The sequence below is a fragment of the Panthera pardus genome, unplaced genomic scaffold, assembly GCF_024362965.1.
Source record: "Panthera pardus isolate Hobbes unplaced genomic scaffold, ASM2436296v1 HiC_scaffold_21, whole genome shotgun sequence".
Taxonomy (NCBI): Eukaryota; Metazoa; Chordata; class Mammalia; order Carnivora; family Felidae; genus Panthera; species Panthera pardus.
In genome coordinates this window covers 44,313,454-44,331,320 of record NW_026526777.1, presented here as the reverse complement: position 1 = coordinate 44,331,320, position 17,867 = coordinate 44,313,454, and the positions used below count along the sequence as shown (strand labels likewise).

The window sequence follows — 17,867 nt, the reverse complement described above, 5'->3', positions numbered from 1 at the left end:
AGTGCTCACAGAATATGCATACTTTAACATACATCTCTAAAAGGAATACAAACATGAAGAAATCCCTTGTAATTTTTATCCTACCTAATATTACTTGATTTCAGATGCTCCTCTGATTTCAAGTTTCCGGTCCTCATCTGGGACTTAAATGAAACGTTTTCTCCCACAATGACTATCTGCAAGAACATCCAATTTCTTAAGGTAGAATGGTTTAAGACATTCTAGACAGAGGAGAGGAGGAAAATATGAGTTAACCCACAATAACAGAGAACTCCTTTGAAAAAAAATTATTTTCTCTTTATTTGAAATGATTTAATGTAAAGGCAAATGAAAAATACCAAAGCTTTTATCTTTCTATATTAAGTTTCTTAGAATACACATTTTAAAATTGTTTTGTATATTTCTAACATTTTAGTTTTAGATCTAAATGTTATTTAATTTCCCTCTCTCTCTGAAACCTGAGTGATCTCTATTAGGACAAACAAATACCAGTTACCCAGCAGGGTTTTTGTAGTTCCAAGGTGAGAGTGCCCTGTAGAACACAAGAGCAGATGGTTGGTCCAAACCAGACTGCTTACCAAAGGAAAAACATGTAAAGCAATTAAAGCACAATTACAGGTGGTATGAACGTTTAGATTCTAAGATCAGCTAAAAATGGCAGGTTTTTAGATCTTTATTAACTCACTGAACAAAGATTTAGTCATGTTCATGTACTAGATATAGTGTGAATAACTGGGTATACAATGATGAACAAAACAGATATGGTCCCTGCCATGGATTTAAAATTTAATGTGGAGACAGACCCACAAGGAAGGAGGAGGCAATAAAGGGTAGTGGTTAATAGCATGGGTGTGTAACATTGTCTGCATTTAACTGCAGGCTGGGAGTAAGTCAACCCACAGGAAAAACAGCAAAATTCCTTAAGGACGTCAATTTAACTCAAAGATTTGAACAAAGCAATTTAAGTAAATGTTACTGGCTACTGATAATTGCTTACATTTACAATTATTGTGTGGCAGATTCTGTGCTCAATGTTCCATAGGCATGATCTCAAAGAATGGGAGTATAACGGAATAGTCAGGTGTCTTGTATTCACAACTGTGTTCAAAGCAAGCTCTGCCACCAACTAGCCGTGTAACCTTAGGAAATTCACTTCTCTATGCCCCAGTTTTGTTAGAAGTAAGGAGATAATAAATGTACCTACCTTACTGAGATGTTTTGAGGATTAAATGAGATAACAGAAATAAAGCAGTTAGGCCTGCTATTTCGTAAGCCCTCAAAAAATATTAGCTATTATGGTCATTATTATTATCATTATAGTTATTATTAGCCCTCCCAACAATCCTAAGATAGAAGTGCCGTTATTCTCATTCTATAAATTAGGAATTTGAAGCTAAGAACTCACAAACTAATCAATTCTAGAATAGAAGACAAAGTTACTAATAATATTTTAACAATAAAACACCAGTCTTAAGAGAAATTTCAAACATGCAGGAAGTCTATGTGGACCTTGTCTCCTTACTTCCAAAGCATGTATTTAATTTCTGATGACTTTAGTGGTACTTTAGTGGAAAACCCTGAGAAAATACCCCATGCTAAAACCCAAGCTCCTTAGCATATCATGTGAGGTCCCAGAGTTCTCCATTTTATACTTTATGACCTAATAAAACTAAAATTACTTTTAGTTCATAGCTATTGTGCTCCTCAGTATCTTTATTCATGCTCTTTCACTCAACCTGGAATGCCCTCCTTCTTCCCTCCTTGTCTGGTTAACCCCTTATTTTTTTTTTTTAATTTTTTAAAATGTTTTTATTTATTTTTCAGAGAGAGAGAGAGAGAGAGAGAGAGAGAGAACGAGAGAACGAGAACGAGCAGGGGAGGGACACACACACACACACACACTCCAAAGCAGGCTCTAGGGTCTGAGTTGTCAGCACAGCCCCACACAGGCTTGAACTCGTGAACCACAATATCATGACCTGAGCCAAAGTCGGATGCTTAACCGACTGAGCCACCCAGTTGTCCCCACTCCTCTCATTTAAGACTCAGCAACTTCTATAGGAGGGCTTTGGCTTGGCCATGCACCCCCAGTACATCTTAATGCCCACTTCTATCTCAGCATTCGTAGCACTGTGACGAAGTATTTCTTCAACTACAGACTGTTCTGTGCAACTCTGTATATCCGGTGCCTAACAATGCCTGCCAAACTAAAGTGTATCAAATAAATTTATGTTAATTTGGGCTAAAATAGTCTCTCAAAAAGGCCAAGACTCTAAAAATTCAAAGTTTCTCAAAACTAACAGTAGTCTCAAAAGTCTCCCAGGAAAAGAGTTTGAAAGATTTTTTTTATCTGATAACCAGGAATAACATACTTCCAAGTTCAGAAAAATCTACCATTTTATATAGTCAATTAGAGAAGTTCATGGTCATTTACTTGGCTGTCTGAAATTCAGATTGTTTTCCACACACTGGGATCTATAAAGTACATACAATACACTAATATTTCTACAGAAATACAAAATCTGAAACCTCAACAGAACATGGATAAATCCAACAACCCAAATGAGTTAAATTTAGATTAAGCCGTTAACAACTGGAAGACTATTTCCCCTCATCTCAACTTTTACATTAGATGAAGTATGCCAAAACAATGGTTTTCAACTCTACTGGACAATGCGTTTGGAGGGATAAAAAAAAAAATGCATTCTATGTAACAACTCTGTACCTTCTGGAAATAAAATATAAGATAATATTAAACTATTTATATAATACATTAGAAATGAAAACTAAATGCCTTTTAAGTAAAAAAAAAAAAAAAAAAAAGAGGAAAAAACAATTTTTAATAAAATTAGCACCTGAATATGTAAATGAGCAGGTAAGACTATCTTTGAAGTTATTACGAAGTAAATGCTTGCACATACTTTTGATGGTAAGAGAAGGTTAAGAGAATTCCAAACAAAGGCAGAACAATGAAAGCCAAAATATGATTATACACTAGAATTAAAACAAGTATCAATGTAATAATAGATTTGCTGGAAATGGCAATAAGAGAAAAAAATGACATGGGGCAACATAACAAGACAAAATACAAAGAGGTGATTTGAAGAAAACAAGTATGTAACTATACCCTTTGACAGGTGACATGGAACAAAAACTAGATTTGAAAAAAAGAGCAAACAGCCTTTATATAATGTAAAACACCATATAAATTAAGGTTAAACAAAAATAAAGTACTACTTCCCAATGTGGAGTAGGGAAATAATATGTGAAATGGACAATGGACAAGTTAACTCAAATAGCTAGCAAAAAGATATGGTCTGATTTAATTAAATAAAAGAATCTATAAATTATTTTTTTTCACTTTTTATGTTTTTTATTTTTATTTATTTTTCAATATATGAAATTTATTGTCAAATTGGTTTCCATACAACAGCCAGTGCTCATCCCAAAAGGTGCCCTCCTCACTACCCATCACCCAACCTCCCCTCCCTCCCACCCCCCATCAGCCCTGTTTGTTCTCAGTTTTTAAGAGTCTCTTATGCTTTGGCTATCTCACACTCTAACCTAATTTTTTTTTTTTAAAGAATCTATAAATGATTATAGTACATATAGTATTCTCTACTTCTTGGTGGTCTCTGAAATTAAAAATATAAGATATACAAAAATCAAATCTGATTTTTCTACCAAAAAGCCATTATTTACTTCATATCTCCAGACATCAGTTTCACCTAGTCAGGTTCCTTCTTTATTATTTTCCTATCTGACTGAAGAAAAGGGTGGTATATTAAAATCAAATAATTTAACAAATAATAATTTAATAAATTAACAGGCCACAGAGCGCCTATGGATGATTGTTATGTTAATATTAATTAATGGCTCCCAATGAATCACACACCACTTGGCAACTGCACCTTATTAATTCCCTTCACACACTGATCCTGGACTGGCCATGTGACTTACTTTGGCCCATTGTATTTTACCAAATATGATACAAACAGGCTTGATAAACACCTGTGTGTTTGAGCCTGCCCTTTTGCTAACACCACCACTATGTTATGAAGTTAAGGATGACAGACCACTTGGAAAAAAGAAACCCAGTTTTCCTACCTATCACAGCCATCTCAGTTGAGGGTCCAGACATATGAGTGAGGTTGTCTTGGACCATTCAGGTCAGGCTGAGCCACAGCTGACTGAGTCATCCAACTTCATCTAGATGGTCTGAGACATGGGAAACCTTTAGAGACTTTGAGCAAAGAGGTGAAATGATCTAATCTAGATTTTAACAGGTTCCACCTGGCTGCTATATTGAGAATTAACTGATTTGAAGTAGTTGGCAGTAGTGAAGATGGTTGTGATCAGACTCTGACCAGCAACAGCATTTGCTGAATGAAAAACACAAGAGAAAGAATTAAAAGAAATAATTCATGGTTTTCAGCCTAAGTAGCTTGAATTATGGATCTGCCATTTGCTAACAAGAGGAAGATGATACAAGTAGGTATAGGAGGAAAGAAGAGTCCATTTTGGGACAACAGTGCCTCCCACATGGTATTATATAGATAAGCTCTTGCTATTGTTTTTGATAACAATGGTAACTCTGAGATGATTATTATACATCCAAGACAATGAACTGGTAGGTAGGTAGAGTCTGGGGTTTAAAGAAAAGGTTTGGACTACAGATATTCATTTGGGAGTCACCAGCATATAGGCATACTTCCATTTTATTGTGTTTTGCTTTACTGTACTTCACAGGTACTGTGTTTTTTACAAATAGAAGGTTTGTGACAACCCAGCATCAACCAAGTCTACTGACACCATTTTTCCAACAGCATTTGCTCCCTTTGTGTCTCTGTGTCACATTTTGGTAATTCTCACAATATTTCAAAACTTTTTCAATATTATTATACTTCTTATGATGATCTGTGATTAGTGATCTTAGATGTTATTATTGTAATTGTTTTGGGGCACCACAAACCATACCCATATAAGACAATGAACTTAATAAATGTTGTGTTCTGATGGCTTCATCAACTGGCCATTCCCCCATTTCTCTCTCTCTCTTTTGGCTTTCCTATTCTCTGAGACACAATACTGAAACTAGGCCAATTAATAACCCTACAATGTCATCTAAGTGTTCAAATGAAAAGGAAGAGTTGCACATCTCTCACTTTAAATCAAAAGCTAAAAATGATTAAGCTGAGTGAGGATGGCATGCTGAAAGCCAAGAAAGGCCAAAAGCTTGTACACACACACACACACACACACACACACACAGTTCTTGAAGGAAATTACAAGTGCTACTCCATTTGTAACACACAAATGATAAAGCAGAAGAGCCTTATTGTTGACGTGAGAAAGTCTGAGTGGTCTAAATATATCAAACCAGCCACAACCTTCCCTTAGGCCAAAGCCTAATCCAGAGCGAGGCCCTAACTCTCTTCAATTCTGTGCAGGCTGAGAGGTGAGGAAGCTGCAGAAGCAAAGTTGAAAACTCAGCAGAGTTTGGTTCATGAGGTTTAAGGAAAGAAGCCATCTCCATAACATAAAAGTGCAAGGTGAAGCAGCAGGTGCTGATACAGAAGCTGCAGCAAGTTATCCAGAAGACCTAGCTAAGATAATTCATGAAGATGACTACACTAAGGAAGACTTTCTATGTAGACAAAAGAGCCTTATATTGGAAAAAGATGCCATCTAGGACTTTCATAGCTAGAGAGGAGAAGTCAATGCCAGGTTTCAAAACTTCAGAAGACAGGCTGACTCTCTTGTTAGGGGCTAATGCAGCTGGTGCCTTGAAGTTGAAACCAATGCTCATTGACCATTCCAAAAATCCTAGGGCCCTTAAGAACTATGCCAAATCTACTCTGCCTGTGTGCTCTATAAATGGAACAACAAAGCCTGGATGACAGCATATCTGTTTATAACATGATTTACTGAATATTGAATTAAGTTTATTCATTTTTTTTTTGAGAGAATGAATGAATGAATGAATGAATATTTCAAGCGGGCTCCACAATGTCAGCACAGTGCCCAACACGGGGCTTGGTCTCACGAACCATGAGATCATGACGTAAGCCAAAAGTAAGGGTCAGACATTTAACCGACTGAGCCACCCCGGCATCCCTACTGAATATTTTAAACCCACTGTTGAGACCTATTGCTCAGAAAGAAAGAAGCCACTCAGAAAGAAAGATTCCTTTCAAAATATTACTGCTCACTGGCAACACACCTGGTCACTGAAGAACTCTTGTGGAGATGGACAACAAGATTAATGTTACTTTCATGCCTACTAACACAACATCTGTTCTGTAGCCCATGGATCAAAAAGTAATTTGGATTTAGGACTTTTTACTTGAAAAATGTATTTCATAAAACTATAGCTACCATTGATGGACTCCTCTGACGATCTGGGCAAAGTCAACTGAAAACCTTTTGGAAAAGATTCCCCATCCTAGATGCCATTAAGAGCATTCAAGAGTCACATGAGGAGGTCAAAATATCAACGTTAATAGGAGTCTGGAAGAAGCTGATTACAACCCTCATAGATGACTTTGAGGGGTTCAAGACTTTAGTTGAATAAATAACTGCAGATGTGGTGGAAAGAGCTAGAACACGAGATTTAAAAGTGGAGCCTGAAAATGGGACTGAATTGCTGCAAATCTCATGACAAAACTTGAATGGATGAGGAGCTGATTCTTATGGATGAGTGAAGAAAGTGATTTCTTGAGATGGAATCTACTCCTGGTGAAGATGCTGGGGAAACTGTTGAAATGACAACAAGGGATTTAGAATATTATACAAACATAGTTGCTAAAGCAGCAGCAAGGTTTGAAAGGACAGACTCCAATTTTGAAAGAAGTTCTACTGTGGGTAAAATGCCATCAAACAGCATCACATGATACAGAGAAATCATTTGTGAAAGGAAGGCTTAATCAACGTGGCAAATTTCATTGTCTTATTTTAAAAAACTGCCAACCCCAACCTTCAGCAACCACCACCGTGTCAGCCAGCAGCCGCCAATATCAAGGCAAGATACTCTACAAGATATTCTACCAGCAAAAAAATTACAACTCACTTGAAGTTCAGATGATGGTTAGCATTTTATAGCAATATTTTTCAACTAAAGTGTGTACATTGGTTTTTTAGACAAAATGCTATTGTACACTTAATAAACTATAGTATAGTGTATATATAACTTTTATATGCCTGGGAAACCAAAAAAATTCATTTGACTTACTTTACTGCAATATTCAATCTACTGTGGTGGTCTGGAACTGAACCTACAATATCTCCAAGGTATGATATTGTATGAGAAGGGAACAGAACAGTAAATAGACTGAGAACTAATAGCCAGAGAGTTAGGAGGAAAATTTGTTTAAGATTTTATTTCTAAGTAATCTCTATACCCCATGTGGAGCTCAAACTTACAACCCTAACATCAAGAGGTGCATGCTCTACTGAGTCAGCCAGGTGCCCCAGGAGGAAAATTTGTTGAACATGGTGTCCTAGAAGCCAAATGAAGAAAGAGCTTCAAGAAGGGGCACAGAATCAATAAGTGTTGTTGATGCATCAAGTACAACGAGGCCTGAGAGCTGACTATTGGACTTAGCAATGTGGAAGCCACTGAGGGTCTTGTTAAGAATGATTTTGGTGCAGAAGTAGAGGCATAAGCCTATGGTTTGACTTCAATAGAAAATAGGAAAGGAACTGAGACTAAAACTGAGTTTAGACATCTTTATAAAGGGAAGACAGGCAGAACTGGAGGGAGACATGAGGGTCAAAAGAGTTCTGAAGATGGGATACATAACCGGTTTTTAATGGGACAGAATGGGATAAACAACATGGGAAGGACTCAAGGGAGAAAATAAAAGGATGAAAACAGTTTCATAAATGTCATAGGGGTCTGTTTAAATACTGCACATGTTTAAAAGGGGAAAAAAAAAGTCCTTGAATAAAAAAAGAATAAAACATAAAGTGAATATATAAAGAAGGAAAGTCAACTAATAATTATTGAGGACCTACAAATTGGCAAGTAAATCACATAAACCATTCCCACTTTTTCATAGCAACCTAAAATAACTACTATTTTTCCAATGTATAAATAAGGCTCAGAGTTAGGAAACTTGCCCAAGATCACAAAGATAAGTATGTGCTATGACTAGGATTCAAATCCAGGTATATCAGAATTCCAGAGCCTAAACTTCTTCTATTCGTTATTCCATGATTCATGACAGATTTCAATTTTCAACAATTCACAAATTCAAAGCTAAATTGTGAATACTTTATTGTTTATGATTTATTCTGAGTTTCCCTTTTTAACAACATAATTCCCATCCATATCTTTTTTCCCTTAAACCTAAAAGACTTATCCAGGAAATGTTCCCGGTTTTATCCTCTAGTATAGTTTCTATTCCAGGAGGTCTCTCTAGATGTTCTGTCCACTCTCTCTTTTTCATCATAGAAAAATAAAAACCTCAATTTTTAGAGAATTCTGATCAGTAAGACAACTTCCAGATAACACAGGTTTACTATATTTTCTTGCATGAATTATACACGAGAAATGAATGCACACAGACTTCAGTGGCAACCGGAGAATGTTCCTGGGAGTGAGCCTAAGTCATCACTGCTAACAATATTCCTTATGCTTAGGGCCAAAGTTACTCATAGAACAAGTTTCTGAATATATGATTGAAAAAGAAGGGGAGGGGACAACTTCATGGACAAATCTTTGGTCCATACAATTTAGATAATATCAAACATAAAGTAAGATCAAACAAATTTTATTATACTCTCCTATCCTGCTCTTCTAAAATATAAAAATCAAGGATATGTCCTGGCCTCTCTATTATTCCTACATTACTCAAAATCTAGTTCTTAAGTTCTTTGCTAAACAAGTTGCTAAATGTACAGTAACATTTACAACTTGATTATATATATATATATACATATATATATATATATATTTTTTTTTTTTTTAACGTTTATTTATTTTTGAGACAGAGAGAGACAGAGCATGAACGGGGGAGGGTCAGAGAGAGAGAGAGGGAGACACAGAATCTGAAACAGCCTCCGGGCTCTGAGCTGTCAGCACAGAGCCTGACGCGGGGCTTCAACTCACGGACCGTGAGATCATGACCTGAGCCGAAGTCGGCCGCCCAACCGACTGAGCCACCCAGGCACCCCTACAACTTGATAATATATTAACAAAATCAGTTCACTGGACAACAGACCCCAAGAAATTAAGAGTTTATATCAAATCTGGCTCATATAAATTATATAAAAAATATTTGAAGAAATGACAGAATATTTTTCAAATTTGATTGAAGTTATAAACCCACAGATCTAAGAAGCTCAACAAACCTTAAGCATTTAAACACAAAAGAAGACCATACAAAAGCACTGTAATCAAATGGCTGAAATTCAATGATAAAGAGAAAATTTTCAGAGCAGGCAGAGAAAAAAATACATCATTTAAGGAGGAATAAGGATAAGAATAATGCCCAAATTCTTATCAGAAAAAAATGTAAGCCAGAAGATAATAGAATAACATCTTCAAAATATTGGGGAGGGGGGGTGGAGAAGGCCTGTCAAACCTGTAACTATCTATCTAGCACAAATATCCTTTGAAACTAAAGGTGAAATGATGTCATTTTCACAAACACAAAAGCCGAGGAAACTTGATGTCGGCAAATCAATTCTGTAAGGAATATTAAAAAGGAAGTTCTTGAAGCTGGAAAAAAAAGACAAAGGTAATACACAGAAAACTGGAACTACACAAAGAGATGAGGAATGCCAGAAAAGAAAAAAATTTAAGTAAATACAAAATAAATTTTTTCTCCTTGTTTTTAAATTTCCTTAAAGGTTGACTAACCTTTAAACAAAAATAACATGTGGTCTAGGGTTTAAAACAAATAAAGGGGAAAAAAAGGAGGGGGATGGCACTTAGCTGGTTCAGAACATGCAACTCTTGATCTTGGGGTCATGAGTTTGAGTCCCACATCGGGTGTAGAGATTACTAAAAAAGTAAACTTCACAACAAAATAAAACACAGAAAGTGTTTGACATTAACAGTATAAACGAAAGGAAAATGAAATTATACTGCTTAAAATTTTACATTAAATATAAAGTAGTACAATATAAAAAAGCATAACGTAAATCCCAATGCAACACAAAAGGGGGAGGATACCTAATAAACCAACAAAAGAGATAAAATAGAAACAGAAATAAAGAAAAATAGATAAATCTACATTTGGAGCTTTCAAAACTTCTCTCAGTAACTGATAGAACAAATAGGCAGAAAACTAGTAAAATGAAACCAATACTATCAACTAAACAGATCTAATTGGCATTTATGAAACATTCTACCCAACAGAAGAATACATGTTCTTTCAAGTGCACATGGAACATTCACCAAGATGGACCATATGCGAACCCCAAAATAAGTCTTCAAAAATTAGAATCACATAACTGTAAGTCAATATAGAAAGAGAGCTGGAAAAATCCTCAAGTTTGGAAATTAAATAATACATTTAAAAAAAAATTTTTAATGTTTATTTACTTTTGAGAGACACAGAGACAGAGTACCAGTCGGGGGAGAGCAGAGAGACACACACAGAATTAGAAGCAGGCTCCAGACTCCGAGCTGTTAGCACAGAGCCCTATGCGGGGCTCAAACTCATGAACCGTGAGATCATGACCTGAGCTGAAGTTGGACGCTCAACCGACTGAGCCACCCAGGCACCCCAATATTACGTTTCTTAATAATCATGGGGCAAAGAAGAAATCACAAAGGAAATTGGAAAATATTTAAAACTGAACGAAAATGGAAACACATGATGTATAGGATGGAATGAAGGCAGTGCTCAGAAAGCTTTTTATGGCTTTAGATGCTTACATTAAAATAAAAAAAAGGTCTAAAAGCATTAATCTAAGGTCTATCTTAAACTGTAAAAGAGTATATTCAACCAAAATTAAGTAGAAGAAAATAATGAAAAGTAAAAACAAAAACAGAAAACAAGTAAAAGCTAACTTTAAAAAGATCAATATAATTCTCCCCAAACTTATCTACAGTTACAAACAATTCCAGTCAAAACCCTAGCAGGCCGTTTTGGTAGAAACTGACAGACTGGCTTTAAAATTTATCTGGAAATGAAGAATCTAGAATAACCCAAACAATGTATTCAAAAAGAATAAAGTTGGGAGAACTTACACCACCCAATTTCAAAATTTACTTTAGAGCTGTGATAATATAAACAGTATAGTAATGGTATAAGAAGAGATACATAAATCAATGGAACAGAGTACAGAAACAAACTCATGTACTCATGTATGTAGGTACATGCATATGAATGTATCCGTGTGGATAGCCAAACGATTTTTAACAAAAGTGTCAAGGCAATGAAATGGGGGGAAAATGATGTTTTCAATGATAGTGCTGGAATAACTGGGTAAAAATTTAAAAACTGGAAAAAATTAACCTTAAAAAATACATCACAAGATACACAAAAATAACTCAAAATCATAGACCTAAGTCTATAAATTTCTAGGAGAAAATCTTCACTGCCCCAGAGCAAAAAAAGAGTTCAATAAAGGCAAGATTCAATAAACAAAAAGTAAACTGATAAATTAAATTCATTAAAATTTAAAATTTCTGTTCCTCAAAATCATTAAGTGAAAAGGCAAGCCAGACTCGGGTGTGTGAGTGTGTGTGTGTGTGTGTGTGTGTGTGTGTGTGAGTGTGTGTGTGTCTGTATGTGTGTACAAAGGATTTACATTCAAGAAATATAAAGAGAACTCAATAATAAAGCAATCCAATTTTTAAAATGGGCTAATGATCTAGACGCTATACAAGGAGATACATAAATGACCCATAAGCACAGGAAAAGCAGCTCAACATCTTCAGTCATCTGGGAAATGTGTATCTACAATAAAGTACCAATTCGTACTCAGTGGAATGATAAAAACCAAAGGACTACCAAAACCAAGTGTTGTAGTTGAGGATGTGGAAGAACTCGAACTCGTCTACAGTGCTAGTGGACGTATAAAACGTTAACTGCATTGGGAAAAAGTTTGGTAATTTCTTGGAAAGTTACATGTGTCCTCACTATATGACACAATGATTCCACTCCTAGGTATTTACCAAAAGAAATGAAAAATGTCCACAAAAAGACTTTCACAAAATGTTTCTAGAAGCTTTAGTCACAGTAGCAAAAAAACCAAAAAACCCAAAGGTTCATCAAAAGGTGAAGGGATAAAAAACTGTAGTATAACCACACAATGGAATATTACTCAGCAGCAACCAGAACACAACTAGTGATGCATGAAACAAAGTGGACTGATTTAAAAAATATTATGTCAAGCAAAAGATTTCAGACACAAATAGTACATACTGTATTATTCCACTTATTAAGTCCTAGAACAAGCAAAATTAATTTATAGTGATACAAATCAGAACAAGGATTGCCTGAGGCACAGAGGGACAAAAAGGGTAAGGACAGACTGCAAAGGAGTCTGAGAGAATTTTGGGGGGATTTGGAAATGTTCTATATCTTGATTAGAGCAGTGGTTAGAGGATATATGCTCATAAAACTTCATTAACTGTACACTTAAAATGAGTGCATTTTATTTCGATTACCTCCAGTAATGTGATTTAAAACAGCATACACCTTATGATCATAATCTGATTAAAATACATTACCTACACATTACATAAAATGCACACTCTATATTCATAAAAATGACTAAATAGCGTGAACAGTATTGGTGGCAATTTAATATTACAAACTTTCTCACAAGTTAACAGTAAGCGCCCCAATTAAGAGCTTTTTCTAAGTCCTCATACTTCCTTGAATAGTACTCAATACTATAGTGCATCTGCATTTTTTCAAACTTCAGCCTACATCAGAATCTCTGAATGCTTTTGAAAATAATACCTAAACTTAAGCCCCACAGTTTCTGATTCAGCAGGTCTGAGATGGGACACAGAATTTGTATTTCTAATAAGTTCCCTGGTGATGCTGATGCTGTTGGTCTGAGGACGACACTTTGAGAACTACTGCATTAGAACAACCCCTTGTCATTTCTTGCTTCTTTTTTCTGCTTCCACCTATATAGAGTGGCAGAGTCATTAAGAATGAAACACCTAATCATCAGGGAAATGCAAATCAAAAGCATGAGATATCACCTCACACTGTCAGAATGGCTAAACTCAAAAACACAAGAAACAGTAAGTATTGATGAGTATGTGGAGAAAAAGGAACTCTCATGCACTGTTGGTGGGAATGTAAACTGGTGCAGCTGCTAGAAGACAGTATGGATGTTCCTCAAAAAATTAAAAATAGAATTACCATAAAATATTTACCCAAAAAATACTTAAACACTAAATCAAAAAGATATATACACCCCTATGTTTACTGAAGCTTTATTTACAATAGGCAAATTATGGAAACAGCCCAAGTAGCCATGATAGATGAATGGAGAAGGAAGATGTAACATATATATTACGTATACATACAAACTATATGATGGAATACTCAGCCATAAAAAAGAATGAAACATGGATGGATCTAGAGAATATACTGCTAAATGAAATACGTCAGTCAGAGAAAAACAAGTATCAAGTGATTCCATTCTTATGTGGAATTTAAGAAAAACAAAAGGTGGTGTGATGTTACAGTTCATGGGTTGAAGTCCAGCATCAGGCTCTGCACTGATAGTGCAGAACCTGCTTGGGATTCTCTTTCCATCTCTCTCTGCCCCTACGCTGTTTGCAGGCGCTTGCTCTCTCTCTCTCAAAATAAATAACAAGAAGGAGGAGGAGGAGGAGAAACAAAACAAATGAAAAAATGAGACAAACCAAAGGAAAAAAAAGGGAGGCGCCTGGGTGGCTCAGTTGATTAACAGTCCAACTCTTGATCTCAACTCAGGTCTTTTTTTTTTCTAAGGTTTATTTATTTATTTTGGGAAAGAGAGGGAGGGGGAGGGAGAGAAAGAGGTGGGGGAGGGAGAGAAAGAGGTGGGGGAGGGACAGAAAAAGGGAGAGAGAATCCCAAGCAAGCTCCAAGCCATTGGCACAGAGCCTAACGCAGGGCTCAAACCCACAAACCATGATGAGATCATGACCAGAGCTGAGATCAAGAGCCAGATGCTTAACCAACTGAGACACCCAGGCGCCCCTCACAGGTCAGGTCTTCATCTCATGGTCATTCAAGACCTGCGTTGGGCTCTGCCCTGGGTGTGAACCCTACTTAAAAGAGAGAGAGAGAAGGAGAGAGACCAAAAAACAGACTCTTATCTATAGAGAACAAATTGATGGTTACCAGAGGGGAGGTGGGTGGAAGGATGGGGAAGAAAAAAAAAAAAAAAAAAAAGGAACTTGACCCTGTTACCATCTGGGACCTCTTCCCTAAGGATCTCACCCTGATACCCATACAGCTCTATCATTCCTTCCCAGCTTGTGGATTCAAGTGTCACCTTATTGAAGACAACTACAAAATCAATTATTTCCAACTCAGCTCATGGTATGTCTACATTCCAATTGCCTATTTGGCATCTCTGTATGGATATTCATTAAATACTCCCTCCCTTCAACACCCATACTTCTATTACCTATTTCCATGAAAAGTGCTACCATTTCACCACAACCAACTTCAATATCATCAATGACCTTCCCTCTCCCCCTTCATATGTAATCAGTTACTAATGCCCCATTGGTTACAACCATGTATTCTCTCCTAAGTATTTCTCAGTATCCTGATTCAAACTTTCATTGTCTCCTACGTGAATTTTGGCAGTTTCCTCAAATGGTTTCCATGACTTTACTTGCATAGAGTTCCCAAATATATGATACTAAACAATTTCAAACACATCAATTTCCAGACTGAAAACACTAAATCAATTTCCATTTAACCACAAAGCTCAAACTAAGTACACCGCCAGTCAGTATGCCCCTATTTAGATTCTGACCTTGTCTCTTACCCCTTCATGAACTATGCTCCCGATGCTTCTGACTCTTCTTGTGTTTGTTTGTTTATTTATTTTAGTAATAAACACTGTATTTTCTCTACCTGGAATATCCTTCTTCAGTTCCTAACAAAAGTCTTCCTATTTTCGGGAGATGATATACCCTTCATAAAACGTTCTAAGACATTTTTGTGAAGTCAACCCTCTGATTTGTACCTCTTAATCATGCATACTACATCCTAACTTGTTATTTCTTCAATTAATCTCTGAAAGTGTTACTCATACTATAACCCCAAAACTGCCTGGAAGAGTGCTTTATTATCTAGTCTTCCCTGAATAAATATGTTGAATGAATGTAGTTAACTAAGATATTATTTGTGTACTTTTATTTTTTTTAATTAATATTATTTTTGAGAGAGCTCAAGTGGGGCAGAGTGCTTAAGTTGCATTGAGAGGGGGACAGAGGATCGGGAGCAGGCTTCACGCTGACAGCAGAGAGCTCAGTGCAGGGCTTGAACTCACGAACCACAAGATCATGGCCTGAGCAGAGGCTGGATGTCCAACCGAATGAGCCACCCAGGTGCCCCTATTTGTGTATTTTTAAAGCACATATTAAGTAAAAACCTCAAGGTTACAAACATGATTTCACACATGAAATTTTTTAACAGTAAAAATCCTTTGATGGAAGCTCCTTATGGTCTATACTACTACTGGCCAATAGAAGGAAATATAATGTGAGTCACATATTTACCATATGTAACCTATTTCTTTTTACTTAAAAAAATAAGTAAAAAGAAAAAGAAGAAAATAATGTATTTTGTTTAACCTAACATACCCCAAACATTAGCATTTCAACATGTAGTCAATATAAAAATTATTAAAGATTTCAAATTCTTTTCATGCTAAGTTGTCAAAATGTTGTCGATATTTTACAATTAAAGCATCTGTCAACTAAGTAGCTAATTCTTTATAAGAAATATTTGATCAGTATTTAAATTCATAAAATTTATTGTTGAAAGGTAGATTTACATACTCAAATTGTTCTGACAACTCAATCAAGTATAAATTCTTAAAACTTAAATTAATTAAATAAACTTAATTACAATATAGTTCCTCAGTCACACCAGCCACATTTCAAATGCTCAATAACCATAGGTGGCCAGTAGTTACTATACTGGGCCATGCAGGTACAAACCACTCATGAAAGGATCAATTATTTTAGCAATATGAAAGAGAAATTACAAAAGACTTTTAACTCCTGAAACTATTAAGATTTTAGCTAGGAAAAAAATCCTCCAGATGGACCACTTTGCTTACTCATAGAAGCAGCTGTAGAACAGAATTCGTACTATTAATTTCTTAATATTTCAGACCTACTTAGACACTGTTCTAGGACCTGGGATATAGCAATGAAGTACATAAGGTTCCTGCTATCAAGGAATTTATGGATTAGGGATTGTGGGAGGAGACAAAAAGCAAACCCGTGTATCATCTAGCGGCATTACATCCTGAAACTGACTGGGGATCAGTCTCAGGAAGACTCCCTGGGAAAAGCTAGATCCATTCCTAGGAGTGTGAGGCCCCTTTTCCACATTGTTCCATTTGCCCTCCCTTGCCCAGCCCAAGTTGAGAAATTCAACAAGAACCAGAGAATAAGGCCCAGACCAGGGCAGAACAGCTAGCCTTTTTAGTATCCTACTCAGCACCTGAGGCACTTTAAATTGCATTGAGTAGAATTAAGTAATACAAGCCCCTTCTAATTCTGCTGCTTGACCTTTTGGTCTCTCTGGGCTTCAATTTCCTATATGAAACTATAGAGTTTCTAACAATAGTTAGAGTTAATTATGCGTATTTTGCAAAGTTTGCTTTATCAGTGAACATATAATACATGTGAATGAATGGATGCTATGAACTCAGATAAAGCATTATATGAAAAGGAAAACCATATCAGGGGTATTTTAAAATTTTTTTTTTTTTTTCAACGTTTTTTATTTATTTTTGGGACAGAGAGAGACAGAGCATGAACGGGGGAGGGGCAGAGAGAGAGGGAGACACAGAATCGGAAACAGGCTCCAGGCTCCGAGCCATCAGCCCAGAGCCTGACGCGGGGCTCGAACTCACGGACCGCGAGATCGTGACCTGGCTGAAGTCGGACGCTTAACCGACTGCGCCACCCAGGCGCCCCAAGGGGTATTTTAAAAAAGAGCTTATTAAACATTTCATTTTTCCTGACTGACTCTCAAAACAATAAGCATGCAACACCACCGGGATAGACGTGGGCTGTCTAATTCAGTAGCCACTAACTACATGAACATTTGACATGTGGTTACTATGACTCATTTAAATAAAATTAATTTAAACAGCTACATTTTCCTAGTAGCTACCATTCTGGACAGCACAGGCATTTATCAATACATTATTGATTAACCTACTGGAGTGAAAGAGGAAAACCTCAAAACCTGCCTACCTTCCTCCATGTCACCATTCAAAAGGCAAAGGTATATCTGACAGCAATTTCTGATAAGCAGGTGAGAGAATGAAATGGAAATGAAAATCCCAGTATGAGTGGTCCAGCATGTCAGGCATGGGTCAGGGACAGAAGTTATGGAGACAAAGTCCTGCACAGGAGTGTCTTCACAGGCTGAATTTAAGGTTGTATATATACTCCAGGCTATACAACAACTGTGGCCTCTCCAAAATGCCCATATCCTAATCCCCACAACCTGTGAATATGTTCCCTTACATTATTGTACAAGGGACTTATGTAAGTCAGAGGTGATTAAGGGTTTTGAGAAGAGATTATTCTGGATTAACTGGTTACGTCCAGTATAATCACAAGGATTCTTACAAGTAAAAGAAGCAGCAGGAGGGTCAGAAGTGATGCGATAAAGGAAGCAAAGGGTACAGTGATA

At 36.4% G+C, this 17,867-nt stretch overlaps 1 protein-coding gene across 9 annotated transcripts in view; it reads right to left on the bottom strand.

Annotated features, from left to right (window-relative positions):
* The window catches only part of SMG7 (SMG7 nonsense mediated mRNA decay factor), an 89,789-nt gene that overhangs the window by 53,118 nt on the left and 18,804 nt on the right, over positions 1-17,867 (bottom strand). For 7 of the 9 annotated variants that reach the window (XM_019427337.2, XM_019427310.2, XM_019427345.2 and 4 more), the window contains exon 2: positions 85-221. The exons of the other annotated variants lie outside the window; for them this stretch is intronic. In XM_019427337.2, coding sequence (XP_019282882.1) covers positions 85-188 — 104 coding nt within the window. In that variant the 5' untranslated portion in view covers positions 189-221. The remainder of the gene's footprint in view (positions 1-84; positions 222-17,867) is intronic. 9 annotated transcript variants of the gene reach the window in all.